Source organism: Bubalus kerabau, chromosome 22 (assembly GCF_029407905.1).
Source record: "Bubalus kerabau isolate K-KA32 ecotype Philippines breed swamp buffalo chromosome 22, PCC_UOA_SB_1v2, whole genome shotgun sequence".
NCBI classification, from domain to species: domain Eukaryota; kingdom Metazoa; phylum Chordata; class Mammalia; order Artiodactyla; family Bovidae; genus Bubalus; species Bubalus kerabau.
The window spans coordinates 9,832,605-9,854,856 of NC_073645.1; the positions used below are offsets into that span (position 1 = coordinate 9,832,605).

General features: G+C 39.6%; 1 protein-coding gene across 30 annotated transcripts in view; it reads right to left on the reverse strand.

Moving 5' to 3' along the window:
- PRKG1 (protein kinase cGMP-dependent 1) overlaps nt 1-22,252 on the reverse strand; it is a 1,681,227-nt gene that overhangs the window by 242,148 nt on the left and 1,416,827 nt on the right. For all 30 annotated transcript variants that reach the window (XM_055561124.1, XM_055561106.1, XM_055561119.1 and 27 more), the window contains one exon: nt 14,279-14,356. In XM_055561124.1, coding sequence (XP_055417099.1) covers nt 14,279-14,356 — 78 coding nt within the window. The remainder of the gene's footprint in view (nt 1-14,278; nt 14,357-22,252) is intronic.

Consider the following 22,252-nt stretch of genomic DNA (forward strand, 5'->3'; position numbering starts at 1 on the left):
AGCGATAAAGACCCAGTGCGCGCGCACGCACACACACACACACACACACACACAAAACATGCTACTGAAATCTTAGAGACATAAAAAATGGTTCACTTATAGAATAAACCACTTTTTGCTTCTATGATAAATATGAGAAAAATCTATCTCCTACAGTTCATATATGTGAAAAAATAAGCATCTCAAAGAGCAAGAATAAAAGTTTAAAAGTTGTAGTTTCCATAGTTTTTCTTTGTATTAGTGTGCTGTGCTGTGTGCTTATTCGCTCAGTCATGTCTGGCTCTTTGCAACCCCATGGACTGTAGCCTGCCAGGTAGCTCATCTGTCCATGTGGATTCTCCAGGTAAGAATACTGGAATGGGCTGCCATGCCCTCCTCTAGGGGATCTTCCCAACCCAGGGATGGAACTCAGGTCTCCCGCATTGCAGGGGGATTCTTTACCATATGAGCCACCAGGGAAGTCCATATACATAGTGAATAATTCTAAATGTTTGCAGACACCAGTTATGAACATTTGCATCTTTATTTCTTAAAAAAAAAAAAATCTGAGGTAGAAAAAGTTATATTATACAGAGATAGCTTTCTAATCTTGATCCGTATACGTAGTCTTTTTACCTAAACTACAAAGTACTTGTAGTTTGGTCCACAAAACTGTACAAGGGAACTAGTTAGGGAGCTTTAGAGATCTTTAGTCTATTTGAACCACCTCGCCCCACAAATGAGAGAGTTATCTCATTTGGATGTGTTTTTGCTGTGTGTTACTTAAATGAGAACATCAATGAAGAGCATCCTAACTGTTAGTGTCCCCAAAAGTTGGTTCTTTTTTCCTTATTTTCCCTTTTGTTCCATTTCTCTCATTTATTTTAGAAATTCCATGCTTTTGATTGTAATTATCCCATATCTCAACTAATACTCTTATTGCCATGAAGTGCTTTTTAGAACAAAATCACTTTTAGTTCCAGGTAGATACAAGAGGTGTATATTTTTATAATCCCTTTACTTATCTATATATTAATTTTTCTATAAAACACATGCAAAGTCTTATAATTTAAAATTTGGAGCATTTTAAAAATTATGTATAAAATTTTAAAATTAGCAATCAAAATAGAAATTAGATACTTTAAATGGGACACATAAATTTAAGCTCAAAATCCAAAATCTTTTATTCATTGAAGAATGAATACAGAATAAAGCATGAATACAATAATATCAATGTATTCAACCAACATGTTTAATGAAAAACAGCTCAAAAACAACAACAAAAAATGTTTTTATATAGATTCAGCAGGTTTTATAAGCAAAACAGTGTTTGTTGTAAAGAACTATGGAAATCGGAGATATGTGGGGGCAGACCCAGCTGGAGAATAGGGTTAAGTAAACATTTTCCTACCTGTGTGATTAATACATTATAAAAATGAGGAGTCCCCAAATCACATATTGCTCAAAAACTGGTCCTATTATACCAAAAAAGTATTCCCTAATGTAAAAAACTAACCAACAAAAACAAAACACTTTTAAGAGGTATATCTGATCATCTAGGGCATATACAAGGAAAGAAACTTTTTCTGAGCTTGTTTTGCCTGCATCTTTTGAGTCATTAGTTAAATTCAGTTGGGTAAGATCTATGACTCCCATGAGTCTGACTGACAACTGAATATTCTGTGCAACACAGTAATGAATTAGAATCCCATTCACTATATGCCCACCCCCTCCCACAAAACATCTCTGGTGAAACTTATGTTCATGATTCTCTTTCTGGTACTTCTAATTTAATGAACGTCTGTGCATGTACTCACATGCACCTCATTCCATGCATAAATACCATATGTTTACTTGGTTTTAAACTTAATATAAATATCATGCAATACATATCCTTCAACTTGTTTCTTTTGATCAGCATTCCATTTGACTTATCCAATTCATCCATGTTAATATATGTGGATATAGTTTATTTCCTGTTTGTATAGTATGCCATTATATGAATATTATATAATTTATTAATTCTTATATATATGTGAGTTTTTCCAGGTTTATGTTGTTATATTTGAGTTTTGCACTATTAACATTACTCATGAATATTTTTGCAGGTCTTGTGGTAGCCATGGGTAAGTGTTTCATTAGGATCACTACTTAACGAATGAAGAACATGGTTATAAAGTACATGCATCTTCTCTTTCACTAGGTATTAACTAGTCTTGGTACAAAGAAGTCAAAACAACTTATTAATGCATTTCTACCATCAGTGAATGAAAGTTCATTTTGTACTAAACTGTCATCAACACTTGTTGCTTTTATTATCCTATGGGCCGTTAGTATTTTTTGTGATGTATCTGATTATGATTTTTGCTGATTTTTCTATTGAACTGATTGTTATCTTCATTGATTCATAAGGTTGTAGTTTATCTTTTTATTGTGTTTATGATACTTCACACCAAACCTATTAATTTAAATTTGATCATATTTAACCATATTATTCCTTATTGATGATGCTTTAGAATTCTCATTTAAGAAATTCTTCCCTATCCAAACATGATAGAGAGATTCTCCACATTGTCTTTTGCTTTTTTCTACTTTTCTCTTTTACACTGAGGTCTGGAATTGACTTTGCTGTACACTGTGATCCAGTTTTATGTATTGGAATCTATGCTACCACTGCTCTCCTAAATCAAGTTTCCATAGGTCATGATCTTTATTTGAGCTCACTATTCCTATTCTGACATATTTACCTAGTTCTTAATAGAATTAAGACTACATTTGCTTCATTACTTCAACCTTACAATGAGTCTTTAAATCTACTAAAGTAATTCTCCCCAATATATTCTTAGTCCTTTCAAATGTTTTAGCCATTTTGGTCTTTTGCTAGTGTTTTTTAAAAAAAAATTTGCTTCTTATACAAATTGAATACTTTCTGTTAACTATATTCTTCAGTTCAGTTCAGTCGCTCAGTCGTGTCCGACTCTTTGCAACCCCACGAACTACAGCACGCCAGGCCTCCCTGTCCATCACCAACTCCCAGAGTTCACTCAAACTCACATCCATCGAGTCAGTGATGCCATCCAGCCATCTCATCCTCTGTCGTCCCCTTCTCCTCCTGCCCCCAATCCCTCCCAGCATCAGAGTCTTTCCCAATGAGTCAACTCTTAGCATGAGGGGGTCAAAGTACTGCAGTTTCAGCTTTAGCATCATTCTTTCCAAAGAACACCCAGGACTGTTCTCCTTTAGGATGAACTGGTTGGATCTCCTTGCAGTCCAAGGGACTCTCAAGAGTCTTCTCCAACACCACAGTTCAAAAGCATCAATTCTTCAGCGCTCAGCTTTCTTCACAGTCCAACTCTCACATCCATACATGACTACTGGAAAAACCATAGCCTTGACTAGATAGACTTTTGTTGGCAAAGTAATGTCTCTGCTTTTGAATAAGCTATCTAGGTTGGTCATAACTTTCCTTCTAAGGAGTAAGCGTCCTTTAATTCCATGGCTGCAATCACCATCTGCAGTGATTTTGGAGCCCCCAAAAATAAAATCTGACACTGTTTCCACTGTTTCCCCATCTATTTGCCATGAAGTGATGTGACCAGATGCCATGATCTTCATTTTCTGAATGTTGAGCTTTAAGCCAACTTTTTCACTCTCCTCTTTCACTTTCATCAAGAGACTTTTTAGTTCCTCTTCACTTTCTGCCATAAGGGTGGTATTCTGCATATCTGAGGTTATTGATATTTCTCCCGCAATCTTGATTCCAGCTTGTGCTTCTTCCAGTCCAGCGTTTCTCATGATGTACTCTGCATATAAGTTAAATAAGCAGGGAGACAATATACAGCCTTGATGGACTCCTTTTCCTATTTGGAACCAGTCTTTTGTTCCATGTTTAGTTCTAACTGTTGCTTCCTGACCTGCATACACATTTCTCAAGAGGCAGATCAGGTGATCTGGTATTCCCATCTCTTTCAGAACTTTCCACAGTTTATTGTGATCCACACAGTCAAAGGCTTTGGCATAGTCAATAAAGCAGAAAGAGATGTTTTGCTGGAACTCTCTTGCTTTTTCCATGATCCAGCAGATGTTGGCAATTTGATCTCTGGTTCCTCTGCCTTTTCTAAAACCAGCTTGAACATTGGAAGTTCACAGTTCACGTATTGCTGAAGCCTGGCTTGGAGAATTTTGAGAATTATTTTACTAGCCTGTGAGATGAGTGCAATTGTGCAGTAGTTTGAGCATTCTTTGGCATTGCCTTTCTTTGGGATTGGAATGAAAACTGACCTTTTCCAGTCCTGTGGCCACTGCTGAGCCTTCCAAATTTGCTGGCAGATTGAGTGCAGCACTTTCACAGCATCATCTTTTAGGATTTGAAATAGCTCAACTGGAGTTCCATCACCTCCACTAGCTTTGTTCATAGTGATGCTTCCTAAGGCCAACTTGACTTCACATTCCAGGATGTCTGGCTCTAGGTAAGTGATCACATCATCATGATTATCTGGGCCATGAAGATCTTTTTTATACAGTTCTTCTGTGTATTCTTGCCACCTCTTTTTAATATCTTCTGCTTCTGTTAGGTCCATACCATTTCTGTTCTTTATCAAGCCCATCTTTGCATGAAATGTTCTCTTGGTATCTCTAATTTTCTTGAAGAGATATCTAGTCTTTCCCATTTTGTTGTTTTCCTCTATTTCTTGCATTGATTGCTGAGGAAGGCTTTCTTATCTCTTCTTGCTATTCTTTGGAACTGTATTCAGATGCTTATATCTTTCCTTTTCTCCTTTGCTTTTCACTTCTCTTCTTTTCACAGCTATTGTAAGGCCTCCCCAGACAGCTATTTTGCTTTTTTGCATTTCTTTTCCATGCTATATTCTTAAGTACTTGATTTTAGAAATCATTATTAATTACACATTTTAAAAATTGTATTTTTACAATTATGTAAAGTTTAAAAATAAAATAAAATTTTAAAAAAAGTAAAAAAAAATTGTATTTTTAACTGAGTTTACTGGTATTTAGAAATACAGTAGTAGTTTTCAAAATGATTATAAAGTAACATTGACTTTTGCTATTCTTTTAGCAGAGAGTCTGATGAATTAAAATATATGTATGGATGTGTGTGTTTTAGTTGCTCAGTCATGTCTGACTCTTTACCACCCTATGGACTGTAGCCTACCAGACTCCTCTGTCCATGGAGTTCTCCAGGCACGAATAGTGGAGTGGGAAGTCATTTCCTTTTCCCGAGGATCTTCCTAACCCAGGGATCAAACCCAGGTCTCTTGTTTAGCAGGCAGATTCTTTACCATCTGAGTCACCAGGAAAGCCCAAATACACATATGTGCTCATTGCTTCAGTCGTGTCCAACTCTGCATGATCCTATGGACTGCTGCCTGCCAGGCTCCTCTGTCCATGGGATTCTCCAAGGCAAGAATAGTTGAGCAGGTTGTCATTCCCTCCTCCTGGGGATCCTCCTGACCCAGAGATGGAAACCACAGTGTCTCCTGCCTCTTCTGCATTGCAGGCAGATTCTTTACCACTGAGCCACCTGGGAATACCTGTATAGATTTGCTTAAATTCTTCTATAACTGGATATAAAACAATTCTATCACCTCATGAAATGCCTTCATGCTATGAGTTTATAGTCACAGGTCTACCTACCCCAAGTCTTGGCCCTAGAAACCAGTGGTCTGTTTTGTATCATATGTTTTATCTTTCTGATAATGTCAGGTAAATGGAATAATAAAATATTTAACCTTTTGAGACTGGCTTTTTTTTTTTAACTTATAATGCCTTTGAGATTCATTCAAGTTGTTACATTATATAGAAGCTCATTCTTTTTATTGCTGAGTAATGTTCCATTGAATGAATGTGCCACAATATATCAATTCATCCACTAAAGGGCATTTCATTTTTGGTCAATAGTGAATCAAGATTTTATAAACACTGATGCATTATTTTTGCTTGAATTTGGTTTTCATTTATCTAGAATAAATACCAAAAAGTAAAAATATTAGGTCATATGGTAATTGCTTATTTAACTCTATATAGTTTCAGAATAGTTTTCCCATTTTGCATTCCCACCAGTAACGTATTAGAAATGCAGTTGCTCTGCATCCTCACCAGTACTCAGGATTGTCATCATATTTTTTTTTTTCATTTTAGCTATTCTGTTAACCACACAATGGTATCTTTTGGTTTTAATATGCAATTCCCTAATAATTAATGTAATTATAATTGAATTATATGTAAATATAATTTAATTATTATAATTAATAAATAAAATAGAGACATTATTTTACCAACAAAGGTGTGTGTAGTCAAAGCTTTGGTTTCTCCAGTAATCATGTGTGGATGTGAGAGTTAGACAATAAGGAAGGCTGAGCATCGAAATTGATGTTTTTGAACTATGGTGTTGGAGAAGACTCTGGAGAGTCCCTTGGACTGCAAGGAGATCCAACCAGTCAGTCCTAAAAGAAATCAATCCTGAATACTCATTGGATGCTGAAGCTGAAGCTCCAATACTTTTGCCATCTGATGTGAAGAGTTGACTCATTAGAAAAGACCCTGATGCTGGGAAAGATTGAAGGCGGGAGGAGAAGGTGATGAAAGAGGATGAGATGGTTGAATGGCAAAACCAACTCGATGAACACCAGAAGATGGTCAACGACTTGGAAGCCTGGCATGCTGCAGTCCAGGGAGTTGCAAACAATCGGACACAACTGAGCGACTGAAGAAAAATAGTTAACAACATTAAATATCTTTTCACATGCATATTTGTCATCTTTATATATCAGATCAGATCAGTCGATCAGTCGTGTCCGCCTCTTTGCAACCCCATGAATCGCAGCACGCCAGGCGTCCCTGTCCATCACCAACTCCCGGAGTTCACTCAGACTCATGTCCATCGAGTCAGTGATGCCATCCAGCCATCTCATCCTCTGTCGTCCCCTTCTCCTCCTGCCCCCAATTCCCCCCAGCATCAGAGTCTTTTCCAATGAGTCAACTCTTCACATGAGGTGGCCAAAGTACTGGAGTTTCAACTTTAGCTTCATTCCTTCCAAAGAAATCCCAGGGCTGATCTCCTTCAGAATGGACTGGTTGGATCTCCTTGCAGTCCAAGAACCACAGTTTAAGAGCATCAATTCTTCGGCGCTCAGCCTTCTTCACAGTCCAACTCTCACATCCATACATGACCACAGGAAAACCCATAGCCTTGACTAAATGGACCTTTGTTGGCAAAGTAATGTCTCTGCTTTTGAATATGCTATCTAGATTGGTCATAACTTTCCTTCTAAGGAGTAAGCGTCCTTTAATTTTATGGCTGCAGTCACCATCTGCAATGATTTTGGAGCCCAAAAAAATAAAGTCTGACTCTGTTTCCACTGTTTCCCCATCTATTTCCCATGAAGTGATGGGACCGGATGCCATGATCTTTGTTTTCTGAATGTTGAGCTTTAAGCCAATTTTTCACTCTCCACTTTCACTTTCATCAAGAGGCTTTTGAGTTCCTCTTCACTTTCTGCCATAAGGGTGGTGTCATCTGCATATCTGAGGTTATTGATATTTCTCCCGCAATCTTGATTCCAGCTTGTGCTTCTTCCAGTCCAGCGTTTCTCATGATGTACTCTGCATATAAGTTAAATAAACAGGGTGACAATATACAGCCTTGATGCACTCCTTTTCCTATTTGGAACCAGTCTGTTGTTCCATGTCCAGTTCTAACTGTTGCTTCCTGACCTGCATACAAATTTCTCAAGAGGCAGATCAGGTGGTCTGGTATTCCCATCTCTTTCAGAATTTTCCACAGTTTATTGTGATCCACACAGTCAAAGGCTTTGGCATAGTCAATAAGGCAGAAGTAGATGTTTTTCTGGAACTCTCTTGCTTTTTCCATGATCCAGCAGATGTTGGCAATTTGATCTCTGGTTCCTCTGCCTTTTCTAAAACCAGCTTGCACATCAGGAAGTTCACGGTTCACGTTTTGCTGAAGCCTGGCTTGGAGAATTTTGAGCATTACTTTACTAGAGTGTGAGATGAGTGCAATTGTGCGGTAGTTTGAGCATTCTTTGGCATTGCCTTTCTTTGGGATTGGAATGAAAACTGACCTTTTCCAGTCCTGTGGCCACTGCTGAGTTTGCCAAATTTGCTGGCATATTGAGTGCAGCACTTTCACAGCATCGTCTTTCAGGATTTGGAATAGCTCAACTGGAATTCCATCACCCCTACTAGCTTTGTTCATAGTGATGCTTTCTAAGGTCCACTTGACTTCACATTCCAGGATGTCTGGCTCTAGGTCAGTGATCACACCATCGTGATTATCTGGGTCGTGAAGATCTTTTTTGTACAGTTCTTCTGTGTATTCTTGCCATCTCTTCTTAATATCTTCTGCTTCTGTTACATGCATACCATTTCTATCCTTTATTGTGCCCATCTTTGCATGATATGTTCCCTTGGTATCTCTAATTTTCCTGAAGAGATCTCTAGTGTCTCCTATTCTGTTGTTTTCCTGTATTTCTTTGCATTGATCACTGAAGAAGGCTTTCTTATCTCTTCTGGCTATTCTTTGGAACTCTGCATTCAGATGCTTATATTTTTTCCTTTTCTCCTTTGCTTTTCACTTCTCTTCTTTTCACAGCTATTTGTAAGGCCTCCCCAGACAGCCATTTTACTTTTCTGCATTTCTTTTCTGTGGGAATGGTCTTGATCCCTGTCTCCTGTACAATGTCAGGAACCTCATTCCATAGTTCATCAGGCACTCTATCTATCAGATCTAGGCCCTTAAATCTATTTCTCACTTCCACTGTATAATCATAAGGGATTTGGTTTAGGTCATACCTGAATGGTCTAGTGGTTTTCCCTACTTTCTTCAATGTAAGTCTGAATTTGGCAATAAGGTGTTCATGGTCTGAGCCACAGTCAGCTCCTGGTCTTGTTTTTGCTGACTGTATAGAGCTTCTCCCTCTTTGGCTGCGAGGAATATAATCAATCTGAATTCAGTGTTGACCATCTTCATTCAAATGCCTAGTCAAGGGCCTTGTACATTTTCAAAAACCTGATAGTTTGGTTTTTTAAATTGACTTTGGATGTTCTTTACATAGGCTCAATATAAGCACTTTGCCACTGTGATTTGCCAACATTTTCAGTTTTTAATTTACCTCTTCATTCTCATAATAAAAGTGTCTTTCACAAAAGATGTTTGTAATTTTGATAATGCCAAATTTATCTTTTCTTTGTTTGTTTTATGGACTGTGCTTTTGGTATCATGGCTAGGAACTTTTGACCTAGCCAAGCCATAAAAATTTTCTTCTAGAAGTTTTACAGTTGTGCATTTTATTTTTAAATATAGTATTAATCACAGCTATGAACTTTAGATCAAGACTTTTTCCACCTATGGGTAACCAATCATTCAAATATCATTTCCTGAAAAGGCTGCTCTTTCTCCACTCATTGCTTTCACTATTAAGTGGGACGTTAGCTGTAAGTACTTTGTATATATCAATTAGTACTTTGAGGAAGATCTCTTATATTCCGAATTTTCTGAGAGTTTTTATTGTGCATAATGTTACATATGTCAGATGCTTTCATTGCATCAACTGACATGACAATATGACTTTTGTCTTTTGAGTATTAAAATGACAGATATTACCAAATGATTCAGCTTTTTCAAAATTTATAGTAAGGTGTTTAGTTGTACACAACGATAGCAGCATTCAGCAATTGCAATGTGGCTACTGCTACTACTAAGAAGCGGAATATTGTAAGTTAGTTAATTTTAATTGAGATAGCGAGTGGAACTAATGACTACTGTGTTAGGTTTTGAAGATATAAAATAGCAAAGCAAAAAGTGCTGAACAATGTTGATCTAGCTAAGCTTATATTAATTTTAATAATTTATCTGTCTACATAAAAAACAAAAGAAACTAAAATCATACATCTGTAACTAATTACTGTCTTACTTCTTCGTTTCCAAATGTTATATCTTTTTCTTGACTTACTTCAGTGGTCAAGTGGGATGTTCAGCTCCACACTGAACAGAAATGGGGATAATATGCATCTTTATTTTGCTCTTGATCTAAAATGAAATGCTTCTCATGTTTCACCTGACATACAAATATATACATAGACACACAAAATTTCTATAAGAGAATACTGTCACTACTGAACAACAATAAGCATTGTGTTAAGCCAATCTGTTTAATCAACATGCTTACACACTTGTTAATTCAAAGCAAAGCCATGTGGTTTTAAATGGCATTTAATAAATAAAACTCTTTGATATATTTTTTCTAATTGTAGCATACAAGGTATATTGAATATAATAAAAACAAATCAAAATGCATCTCAATTATTATTTAAACTCTGAAGTTCTGTCTACAACTCTTATCAATTTTTGTTCAACTCATTTATGGGGAGAGATTTTTTGATGTAACCCAACTGCAAGGACATATGAATAAAGTTTTATCAGAGATATTTTTCCTGTTCAACTGTGAATCCTTGGGTGCTTTATAGCCTGATGGGGTTACAAGACATGTTTTCATGCAACTGGAATGGATGGATTGAAAGTACAGAGAACTAAGAACTCAGCTTCTTCCTGAGGCATCGTCAGGGACTCAGACTTCACCACAGCATCCTGCCTCATTTCAGAAAACAGTTTGTATAGGTTTAATGGTAGGAAAAAATACATTTCAAAAATTAATTTATGATTATTTCTCTTTGTGAAAATGTGCTTTATGAAAAAATAAAAATGGCTTTATACTTAAATAAAGGAACTTCAGTTCATTACAGTTCAGTCGCTCAGTCATGTCCAACTCTTTGTGATCCCATGGAGTGCAGCATGGCAGGCTTCCCTGTCCATCACCAACTCCTGGAGCTTGCTCAAACTCATGTCCATCCAGTTGGTGATGCCATCCAACCATCTCACCCTCTGTCGTCCTCTTCTCCTGCCTTCAATCTTTCCCAGCATCAGGGTCTTTTCCAATGAGTCAGTTCTTCGCATCAGGTGGCCAGAGTATTGGAACTTCATTTTCAGCATCAGTCCTTCCAATGAATATTCAGGACTGGTTTCCTTTAGGATTGACTGGTTGGATCTCCTTGCAGTCCAAGGGACTCTCAAGTGTCTTCTCCAACACCACAGTTCAAAAGCATCGATTCTTTGGTGCTCAGCTTTCTTAGTTCAACTCTCACATCTGTACATGACTACTGGAAAAACCATAGCTTTGACTAGATGAACCTTTGGTGGCAAAGAAATGTCTCTGCTTTTTAATATGCTGTCTAGATTGGTCATAGCTTTTCTTCCAAGGAGTAAGCGTTTTTAATTTCATGGCTGCAGTCATCACCTGCAGTTACTTTGGAGCCCAAGAAAACAAAGTCTCTCACCGTTTCCATTGTTTCCCCATTTATTAGCCATGAAGTGATGGGACCGGATGCCATGACTTTAAGTTTTCTGAATGTTGAGCTTTAAGACAACTTTTTCCACTCTCCTCTTTCACTTTCATCAAGAGGCACTTAAGTTCTTCTTTGCTTTCTGCCGTAAGGGTGGTATCATCTGCATATCTGAGGTTATTGATATTTCTCCCGGCAATCTCGATTCCAGCTTGTGTTTCATCCAGTCCAGCATTTCACATGATGTACTGTGCATATAAGTTAAACAAGCAGGGTGATAATATACAGCTTTTATGAACTCCTTTCCTGATTTGGAACCAGTCTGTTGTTTCATGTCCAGCTCTAACTATTGCTTCTTGACCTGCACACAGATTTCTCAAGAGGCAGGTCAGGTGGTCTGGTATTCCCATCTCTTTAAGAATTTTCCACAGTTTTTTGTGATCCACACAGTCAAAGGCTTTGGCATAGGCAATAAAGCAGAAGTAGATGTTTTTCTGGAACTCTCTTGCTTTTTCGATGATCCAGAAGATGTTGGCAATTTGATCTCTGGTTCCACTGCCTTTTCTAAATCCAGCTTGAACATCTGGAAGTTCACAGTTCATGTACGATTGAAGTCTGCCTTGGAAAATTTTGAGCATTACTTTGCTAGCATGTGAGATGAGTGCAACTGTGTAGTAGTTTGAGCATTCCTTGGCATTGCCTTTCTTTGGGATTGGAATGAAAACTGACTTTTCTAGTCCTGTGGCCATTAAATTTGCGTTCATATTGAGTGCAGCACTGTAACAGGATCATCTTTTAGGATTTTAAATAGCTCAACTGGAATTCTATCACCTCCACTAGCTTTGTTCATAGTGATGCTTCCTAAGTCCCACTTGACTTCACATTCCAGGATGTTTGGCTCCAGGTGAGTGATCACACCATCATGGTTAACTGGGTCATGAAGATCTTTTTTGTATAGTTCTTCTGTGTATTCTTGCCACCTCTTCTTAATATCTTCTTTGCTTCTGTTAGTTCCATACTGTTTCTGTCCTTTGTTGTGCCCATCTTTGCATGAAATCTTCCCTTGGTATCTCTAATTTTCTTGAAGAGATCTCTAGTCTTTCCCATTCTTTTATTTTCCTCTATTTCTTTGCACTGAGGCTTTCTTATCTCTTCTTGCTATTCTTTGGAACTCTGCATTCAGATGGATATATCTTTCCTTTTCTCCTTTGCCTTTTGGTGCTCTTCTCTTCTCAGCTATTTGTAAGGCCTCCTCAGACAACCATTTTTGCCTTTCTTTTTCTTGGGGGTGGTCTTGATCACTGCCTCTTGTACAATGTCATGAACCTCCATCCATAGTTCTTCAGGCACTCTGTCTATCAGATCTGATCCCTTGAATCTGTCACTTCCACTGTATAATTATAAGGGATTTGATTTAGGTCATACCTGAATGGTCTAGTAGTTTTCCCTATTTTCTTTAAGACTGAATTTGGGAATCAGGAATTCATTAGCTGTGCCACAGCTCCTGGTCTTGTTTTTGCTGACTGTATAGAACTTCTCCATCTTTGGCTGCAAAGAATAAAATCAATCTGATTTCGGTGTTGGCCATCTGTTGATGTCCATGTGTAGAGTCTTCTCTTGTGTTGTTGGAAGAGGGTGTTTGCTATGACCAGTGTGTTCTCTTGGCAAAACTCTGTTAGCCTTTGACCTGCTTCATTTTGTACTCCAAGGCCAAATTTGCCTGTCACTCCAGGTATCTCTTGACTGTTGCATTCCAGTCCCCTATAATGAAAATGACACCTTTTTGGGGGTGTTAGTTCTAGAAGGTCTTGTAGATCAACTTGAACAAGGGGAAATGAACTTGAAGAAAGGGAAATCCATTTGTAGTTGTATGGCCTGTGTTTGCATCAATGTCTGTTTCATAATATTTTCTAAGGAAAAGCCAGTTTGGTGGTAACAAGGAAAATATCTTTGCCATGTTATCCTTTATACATTTTTAAATGTATATCAAAGCAAGTTGACAAAAACAAAACATACAGGTTTAGAAATTTTCAATTCTACAACTTATTTACCTGCTCCTGAACCTACTCTCATTACTCTTCTCATTCTCTATTCCTTCCCATTGGGACTTGTGTGTGTTCACCTTCTACTTCTTAAAACTTAATATAATGATTTTAATATAGTAATATTAGAATGCACATAATTAACATACTAATCAAACATATATTATTATGTAATTAATAATCATGGAAGCTAAGTTGCATGACCTGAAAAACAAGGTTAGGAAAAAAATGTATGCCTGGTTTTAAAAAAATCTTGGATGTGTCAAAAAATTCCAATATATTCTCACTACTTCTCTTCCAGAACCCCTACAGTACTCTGAAATATAACCAAGGCAGTGAGTTCCTGTGGTGTGATTTTCATGCTATTTCTATACATGCATATTACAAAACTCAAAAGATAGCCCCACTAATACACTTGTCTTCAGCTGAAACTTCTTTCAAACAACCTCTTTGAGGCAGTGCTGGAATCTGCATTAAGACAGTAGTCACAAAAGTCTGTCAGAAACGTATCTTCAGGATAAACGTATCATTTCAAGATAGCAAAGAATTCGAAATATAAGGGCTTTACTGGTGGCTCAGACAGTAAAGAATCTGCCTATAATGCATGAGACTCATGTTCCTTCCCTGAGTAGGGAAGATTTCCTGGAGAAGGAAATGGCAACCCATTCTATTACTGTTACTTGGAGAATTCCATGGACCAAGGAGCCTGGTGGGCTCTAGTTCATGGAGTTGGAAAGAGTTAGACACAACTGAAAGACTAACACACACATACACACACACACAGAAATATAATATGGAAAAAAATCCAGGATTTTGATTTATGTAGACATATCAGTGACTTCTAGCATCATGATTATTATACTATAGCCACCAAAGCTTACCTTTCCTTTACTGATGATAAAGAAGGTGTCCCCTCTTGCACCTTGCCTGATGATATATTCCCCATTTTCATAGTGGGTCTAAAAAACAGAAACAGTAACAGAAAAATAAATTAAGAAAGAAGTAATTTACTTAACAGCTCAACTTCTTCAAATACTATTAGCTCCTAAGGGAGGAATTCATCCTTATGGAGTTTTACCCAAGGCTAGAATCCATCATTATTTAAGAATGATTAATAGTCAATGAATACAATGATTACAAAGAAATCATTTCTATCCTGCTCATCTTAAAAACTATTTCTTTAGTGCCATTTTTCTGGGTGATTATATCTTCAAATTCATTCATTTTAATAGTCTGATGAAAATATTTCTGTCTCCCATCATCTGAGCATGAAATAAAACAGCAGAACTGATCATTAAACATGTCTTTTTGTATTATTTTATCTGTCATTTCCCTTTGGCTTTAGTATTTTTGTGATGATAGCCTTTTTTTCTTTTTTCCCTTCTGAGAAAGCCCTATGGTATCTAGCATTTTTAAAGACCTTCGTTTTGAAACGAGGTTGATTTTTGGTGGCGGTTGTATGGCACTCGTCACTTTTTAAGGCACTGCTTCAGGCTTTAATGTCCCGCCTCAGCATTTTAGATTTGGCCATGTCAAACAGAATGTGTTTATTTTATGTACTGAATCCTGGTCCAGCCTCTGTGAGCTTGTAAACCACCAAACCAGGAGCAAAGTAAGCCTGCAAGAGGGTTATCACAGTCCGTGTGCCAGTATATTCTCATTCGCACACAGTTACTAGGTCGAGTCTCTGAGTGAAGACCGGTCCTGCAATAAACAAAAGTAATTACTACAAGCAGAGGTGGGAGAAAGTGTATTGCTGGGTCAGGAGGTATAACAGAAAACTGCAAACTGCACCATCTGGCCCTGTCTTTCTCTGAAGCTTAGCAAGGGAGGCATATTTGGGGAAAGAAAATGTTACTTTGTGTACTTCTTAGGAAACAGATTTCACAGTTTGCATGTAATGCACACCAGTCCAATGGCTGTGATTTGTCCTGATACTTCAACACTGTTTCTTAATATTTTATTCACTCTTAAAATTACCTTTCATTAATACTAGCTATTAAGAATAACCATGCTTTTCCTTGTACATCAAGAAAATTAACATACCACCTGTTAATTGTTTTTTAACTCATGTATTTTCCTAATCAGATCACATCAGATCAGTCACTCAGTCATGTCCGACTCTTTGTGACCCCATGAATTGCAGCACGCCAGGCCTCCCTGTCCATCACCAACTCCCGGAGTTCACTCAGACTCACGTCCATTGAGTCAATGATGCCATCCAGCCATCTCATCCTCTGTCGTCCCCTTCTCCTCCTGCCCCCAATCCCTCCCAGCATCAGTCTTTTCCAATGAGTCAACTCTTCGCATGAGGTAGCCAAAGTACTAGAGTTTCAGCTTTAGCATCATTCCTTCCAAAGAAATCCCAGGGCTGATCTCCTTCAGAATGGACTGGTTGGATCTCCTTGCAGATCAAGGGACTCTCAAGAGTCTTCTCCAACACCACAGTTTAAGAGCATCAATTCTCTGGCGCTCAGCCTTCTTCACAGTCCAACTCTCACATCCATACATGACCACAGGAAAAACCATAGCCTTGACTAGACGGACCTTTGTGGGCAAAGTAATGTCTCTGCTTTTCAATATGCTATCTAGGTTGGTCATAATAAGAAGTTCTCTAAGTAAAAAAAAATTCCTTCTTATTTCTTTTCCCCAATATCAGCCATTAGATGGTATACACAGTCTGGTATCTTTCAAGACTTTTTCCTATGCTTTTAAATATATATTGAAGTGCATATAAAAACTTTTTTCTAAATAAAAATAAGATCATATCATACATATTCTTCAACTGACTTATTTAACAAAATATCTGTGTTCCATTTGTAAATCTTGTTGCTTAGAAAGCCACAGAGGAAATCTCTTTGCAATGAGTGGCTTTGAAAAACAAAATCACAATAGTCTATTTTCATGTATTCATTCAAGAAACATTTCTGAATGACTTGGAGTCAGGCTTGGTAATAGTCATTGATGATACAAAGATGAATAAGACAAAAACCTCATGTTAGTTCCATCGTAGAGCCTTCCTTGGTATGGCGATGTTGTATAGCACAGTGCCCAGCATAGTAGCCAGTAGCCACATGTGGCGACAGAGAGGTTGAAATGTTGCCAGTGTGACTAAGAAACTAAAATTTAACATATTTACATTAATTTAAATGTAGATACTCACACATGGCTAGTAGCACTACCTGTATAACACAGGTAGTAGAAAAAACTGACAAGGGAAGGGTTACCATCTATAGCAACAGGGCAGGGGTACAGGTGGAACACCTTCCATACCCATAATGTTTCTTTCTTTTGAATACAGCTCAATTAGTAAAACTCAGGGCCGCTTTCTGCCCTTTTCCTCACTCTGTACCAGAGGAGATGGGGTCATTTATCTGACTGATAAATTTGGAAATAATCTGTATGCTCATCTCAGCTTCTCATCACTTTCAGGTGGGTGGGTGCCCCCCACAGGGGGCTGGCACTCTCTGCCGCTTCTCCAGGGCAAGAATCTTCTCCACTGCACAGTGAGCCTGCCGCTGTCTGGGCTTCTGTGACAGGACAAGCAAGTCTGCTCAAACAGAGGTCCAGTTGGGAAGCCTATTTATCTCTCATTCCTAAGCTACGTTCTAGCCTAGAGCTTATTAGTGATACTAATAATATTTCCTCTGGAGAAGGAAATGGCAACCCACTCCAGATTCTTGCCTGGAAAACCCCATGGACAGAGGAGCCTGGCGTGCGATAGTCCATGGGGTCTCAGAGAGTTGAACACAATTGAGAAATTGAGCACATCGTTTAGTCCATAGTTTCGTGATATTTAGTCCACAGTCCACAGTTTAGTGATATTTTAGTCCCATTTATCTCCCTCTAGTTGAGAACAAATGCTTCAAATCTTGTTTTTTAGACCCAAAAGGGCAATTTATTATTTACTAAAGGTTAATAAGATTATTCTTTGGTCTCCCATGGTGTCGGCTGGGCTAACGGCAAGCTGTAACGCCTCATGCTTATGAGCATTTAACGCCAGTTGCTGGCTGGAGGCGTAGCTAGGACTGTCAGCCTCTGTTTTCCCCCATGTGAGCCTCTCTATGTGGCTGCCCGGTCTACTCCATAGCATGGTAGTTGGCCCCTGGGAGTGGGCCAACTTCTGACATGGCAGCCCGCTTCCTGTGATGTAAAGCAGAAGATGTCAAGCTTTCCCAAGGCCCCAGTCCCCTATCATATATGCTGCCTTCAATGAGTTCAAGCAGGTCCCAGGCCGATCCAGGCATGAGGGGAAGGGACCACACAAAGGTGTGATCCCCAGTAGATATGGTCCATCAGGAGCTGCCAAAACACAGTCTGGCACACACCTCAAACTTCACGTGTACTGAACTGAGTTCCTGGCATCTTTTCTCTAGTCCTGCTTTTCCCAAACCCAATGCCAACTTCAATCTTTCTGGGTGCTTGGGCCAAACACCTTGGAGTCACCTTTATTTTTTTTAGCAGCTGTTTATTAGTTGTTTTATTTTTTTCAATTTATTTATTTTAATTGGAGGCTAATTACTTTACAATATTGTACTGGTTTTGCCATACATCAACATGAATCTTCCACGAGTGTACACATGTTCCCAATCCTGAACCCCCCTCTCACCTCCCCCACCATACCATCCCTCTGGGTTATCCCAGTGCATCAGCCCCAAGCATCCTGTATCCTGCATCAAACCTGGACTGGTGATTCGTTTCTTATATGATATTATACATGTTTCAATGCCATTCTCCCAAATCATCTCCCCCTCTCCCTCTCCCACAGAGTCCAAAAGACTGTTCTATACATCTGTGTCTCTTCTGCTGTCTCGCATACAGGGTTATCGTTACTATCTTTCTAAATTCCATATATATGTGTTAGTATACTGTATTGGTGTTTTTCTTTCTGGCTTACTTCACTCTGTATAATCGGCTCCAGTTTCATCGAACTCATTAGAACTGATTCAAATCTATTCTTTTTAATGGCTGAGTAATACTCCATTGTGTATATGTACCACAGCTTTCTTACCCATTCATCTGCTGCTGAACATCTAGAGTCATCTTTAACTCTTCTATCTCACAGGCCACGATTGCTCTGTCAACAGACTTGGCTGATCTACCTTCCAAAAATGCCCAGAATTCAATCATGCCTCATATCTGTGACTATGACTGCCATCTTTTCTTACCCAATCCATGCAGTCATCTCCTAGCTGAGATCTCTGCTCTGGCCAGGCCCCTTCAGTGCCTTCCCCACACAGCAGCCAAGTAATCCCATCAACAATCAGTGCCTGCCCCTCTGTTCACACCCCTGTAGGGCCCTTCTACACATGTACAGTGTCCTACAGAAACTACAATGCACTAATAGTTCCTGTTTATTTGCTTTTTTCTTTTATTGCTTCACTAACCTCACCTCCCACCTCTCTCCCTCTCATTATGTCTCTTCTGTTCACACCACTTTCCTTGATGTTCCTTGAACACCCAGGTGTAGGCCCACCTTAGGCCCTTTGCACAGGCTTTTCTCTCTGCCTGGAAGGTCCCTCCATCCCAGGTATCTCATGACTCTTTCATATCTTTGCCCTAATGTCGCCTTCTTGATGAGATCTTTCTCAAACTTCCCTTTAAATCTGTTTGTCTTCTCTGTACTTGTAACTCTTCTTACTTTTCTATCTAGCACTTAACCACCTACATCTGTCAGAGTTCTGGCAGAAGAAACTGCCCCTTGGAAGAGGGAGGTGATCAAAGAAGGATGAATGATGGGAGTGAGGAATGGATTAGGGGATCAAAGAGGGCTGCTGGTAAACGGCCAGGGAGCAGGATTACTGGGCCCTGCTGAGAGCTGAAGCCATGGGAGAGATAAGCTCAACAGGAGCAGGAGCTGTAGCTTCTGATAAGGAACTGCTGCTGCTGTTGCTAAGTCGCTGCAGTCGTGTCCGACTCTGTGCGACCCCATAGATGGCAGCCCACCAGGCTCCCCCGTCCCTGGGATTCTCCAGGCAAGAACACTGGAGTGGGTCTGATAAAGAACATCCACTGCCAAACTCCTGCTTGGTTTGGGGAGAACTGAGGGGTAAATACCCTGACTTCTCTCTTCTCTACCTTCTAGTCTCCTGATGGAGTTCTCCTTGGCTGAACTCAGCTGGAAGTTGTGAGACAATGGAGTCAATGGAGCCCTTGTATTCAGATCAGCTTCTAGGCAGAGAGAAGGGCCAGGAAGAATGACAAGATTCAGGCCCATGTTTAACATGTCATTCAGTCATTTATCAATGTTTTCCTCCACCAGGAGGAAGGAACTCTATGAGGGGTTTTTATGTTGCTCCCTGTTGTGTCCCTTGCCACTAGAAGAATGCCTAGGTGTTCACTAAATATTTGTCAAATGAACAGTTTACATTATAAAAATACTTAGTCTATCATATAACAAGAAGTCTGAAAATTGAGCAGTTCCAAGGCAAGTCAATTTGTTGGCTCAAAAAGTCCTGTGAAAGACCAGGTTCTTTCTCTGTTTCATTTGGCTTGTCCTCACTGGAGGGGTCCTCATGGTTCCAGGATGACTGCCACTGCTCCAGTCATCACAGCTGGGTCAGGAGCAGAAGAGGTGAGTTTCTCATCTTACCACTACTTCTGGGTAAAAAACCTCAGAGCCTCCTAGTGATCATGTCCTTATATCACCTCTGAGTTGCATACCTGTTCTTAAATGAATATCTGGCGAGATTAAATAACGATTCCAAATGGTTCTTATTAATCAAGCTCACCCACTAGGGCTGAGAAGAAACCACTTAAATGAAATAAAACTCTGGAAGTGGAAAAATGGAAAGAAGGGATTGTGGAGGCACCCAAGAGGGTATTTAATTCATGGAAAAACCCAAACAGACTCTGAAGGGTCAGGGCTGAGATGCAGGAGGAATGAAGAGAAGGGGCTAGTAAAGCTGGGATGGTAGGTTGTAAGAATAGATTCAGAGTCCACAGAATCCGCTTCAAAGATCCACTGAGCTGTGGGGAAGGACAGGGAGGCCCCTGCCCCTAGTGACAGTATGGTGACCGACTGAACTAAACTGAGGGAGACCTGGGTTTGATCCCTGGGTTGGGAAGATCCCCTGGAGAAGGGAATGGCTATCCACTCCAGTATTCTTGCTGGAGAATTCTACGGAGAGCCTGGTGGGCTACAGTCCATGGGGTTGCAAAGTCAGACCTGACTGAGTAACTAAGCACAGCACAATAGATGATCCTCAGTCTCCCAGGTGGTGCTAGTGGTAAAGAATCTGCCTACCAATGGAGCCACAGGAGACTCAGGTTCTATCTCTGGGTCAGGAAGATCCTTGGAAGAGGAAATGGCAACCCAGAATACTCCAGTATTCTTGCCAGGATAATTCCATGGACCGAGAAGCCTGATGAGCTACAGTCTACAGGGTTGCTCAGAGTTGGACACAACTCAGCACACATCCATAGATGATCCTAACAGATTTCTGGGGAATCTGCCCCAGTACTTGACCCCCACCTTCTCCCAGAAGCTCTGGCTCTGGTTGAAGCTGGAGTTCAGAGCCAAGCAAGAGCTATAGCAAAACGTGACTTCCTCCTTATCTTTGGAGTCATGGCTCATCTCATGGATGCTTCACAATAACTGTAGAAGGGGTTATGGTTAAAACTCCTATCGTTTTAGCAAAGCTAAAGAAAATATAGCCTAAGTAACTGTTCCAAGGTCACACCCCTGACAAGAAGTGGAGGGGAACCTTTTCTTTTCACATTTCATGAAAACCTGTAGAGGAGATGGAGGGAAGGTTAGGCCATGCCCTGACGCCATCCATCTCCCTGTCTGTTGCCAGGCAGTTTGGTGTGGGCAATGACCAGGCCCTATTATGTTGCAAAGAAGAGAGGCATCTAAGTCACAAATTGATCCACATTGATCTATTGATACACAAATAGTTCCTTCACAACCTCCTAGTCGAAAGTGATAGAAATTCAACCATAACTGGTAAGTGAGAAGGTACTGAGTCACAAAACAGCATAGTCCAAAGTTAGTGATGTCTGAAATGGCTGATTCCAGGGGTTAAATCATGGTGCCAGCTCTCCTCTCCTCACAGCTCTGTGTGACCCATGTTAGCTTCTCATGAGGCTCTAGGGCATGCCAAGATCACAGTGGGCTTCCCTCATGTTCCAGACAGCTGGCTCTTTCATAATTCTAATTCTTTTATCCCAGAGAGCAGAAAGTTTGGCAGGGATATCCATAATGTTTTTATTTAACTCATGAATATTATCTAATCACTTTCATATGGTTTTATAACTCCAAACCCACAATTGCTGTATCAATTCTTCTAGTTTACCTACATAGGCATGCATTGCTCATATTTCTATGCTGCATAAGCTCATAAAACTCAAAGGTCCAGAAAAGAGCCTCTGGGACAGTGGCCAAAGGCAGCCCAAGTTTGGGAAAGATGACATCAATGGTGTCATAACACCAGGACTCTAATGGCCATGCTATCCTGAATCATTCGATTGTGCCTGAGGGGAAGATGATCATGCATGCTGATTCTTCAAGAGTCTCTCTAATTATGTTCATCAAATGCCAGCAATTTCACTGTTTTTTGAAGGTCACTTTGCCATTTTCTTATTTCAAATTAAATCATACAAATAAACAGAATTTAGAAAGGGAAGGAACCCTAGCAATTAGGCAGATTCTTTTATGGGTTTCCATAGTTATGAAGATAAAAGCCAAACTCCTGAACATGGCCTGCAAGATCATCCATAGTCTGCTCCATGCCACCCTTTTCAGCCTCTTCTCCTTCTCCCCAACTCTTCCGCCCAGCCCTGCCGGCCCTCATAGGTCCCTTTGTCAACTGTGTCACACTCCCTTCCTACCATCAGGACTAAGCCCTGCCACT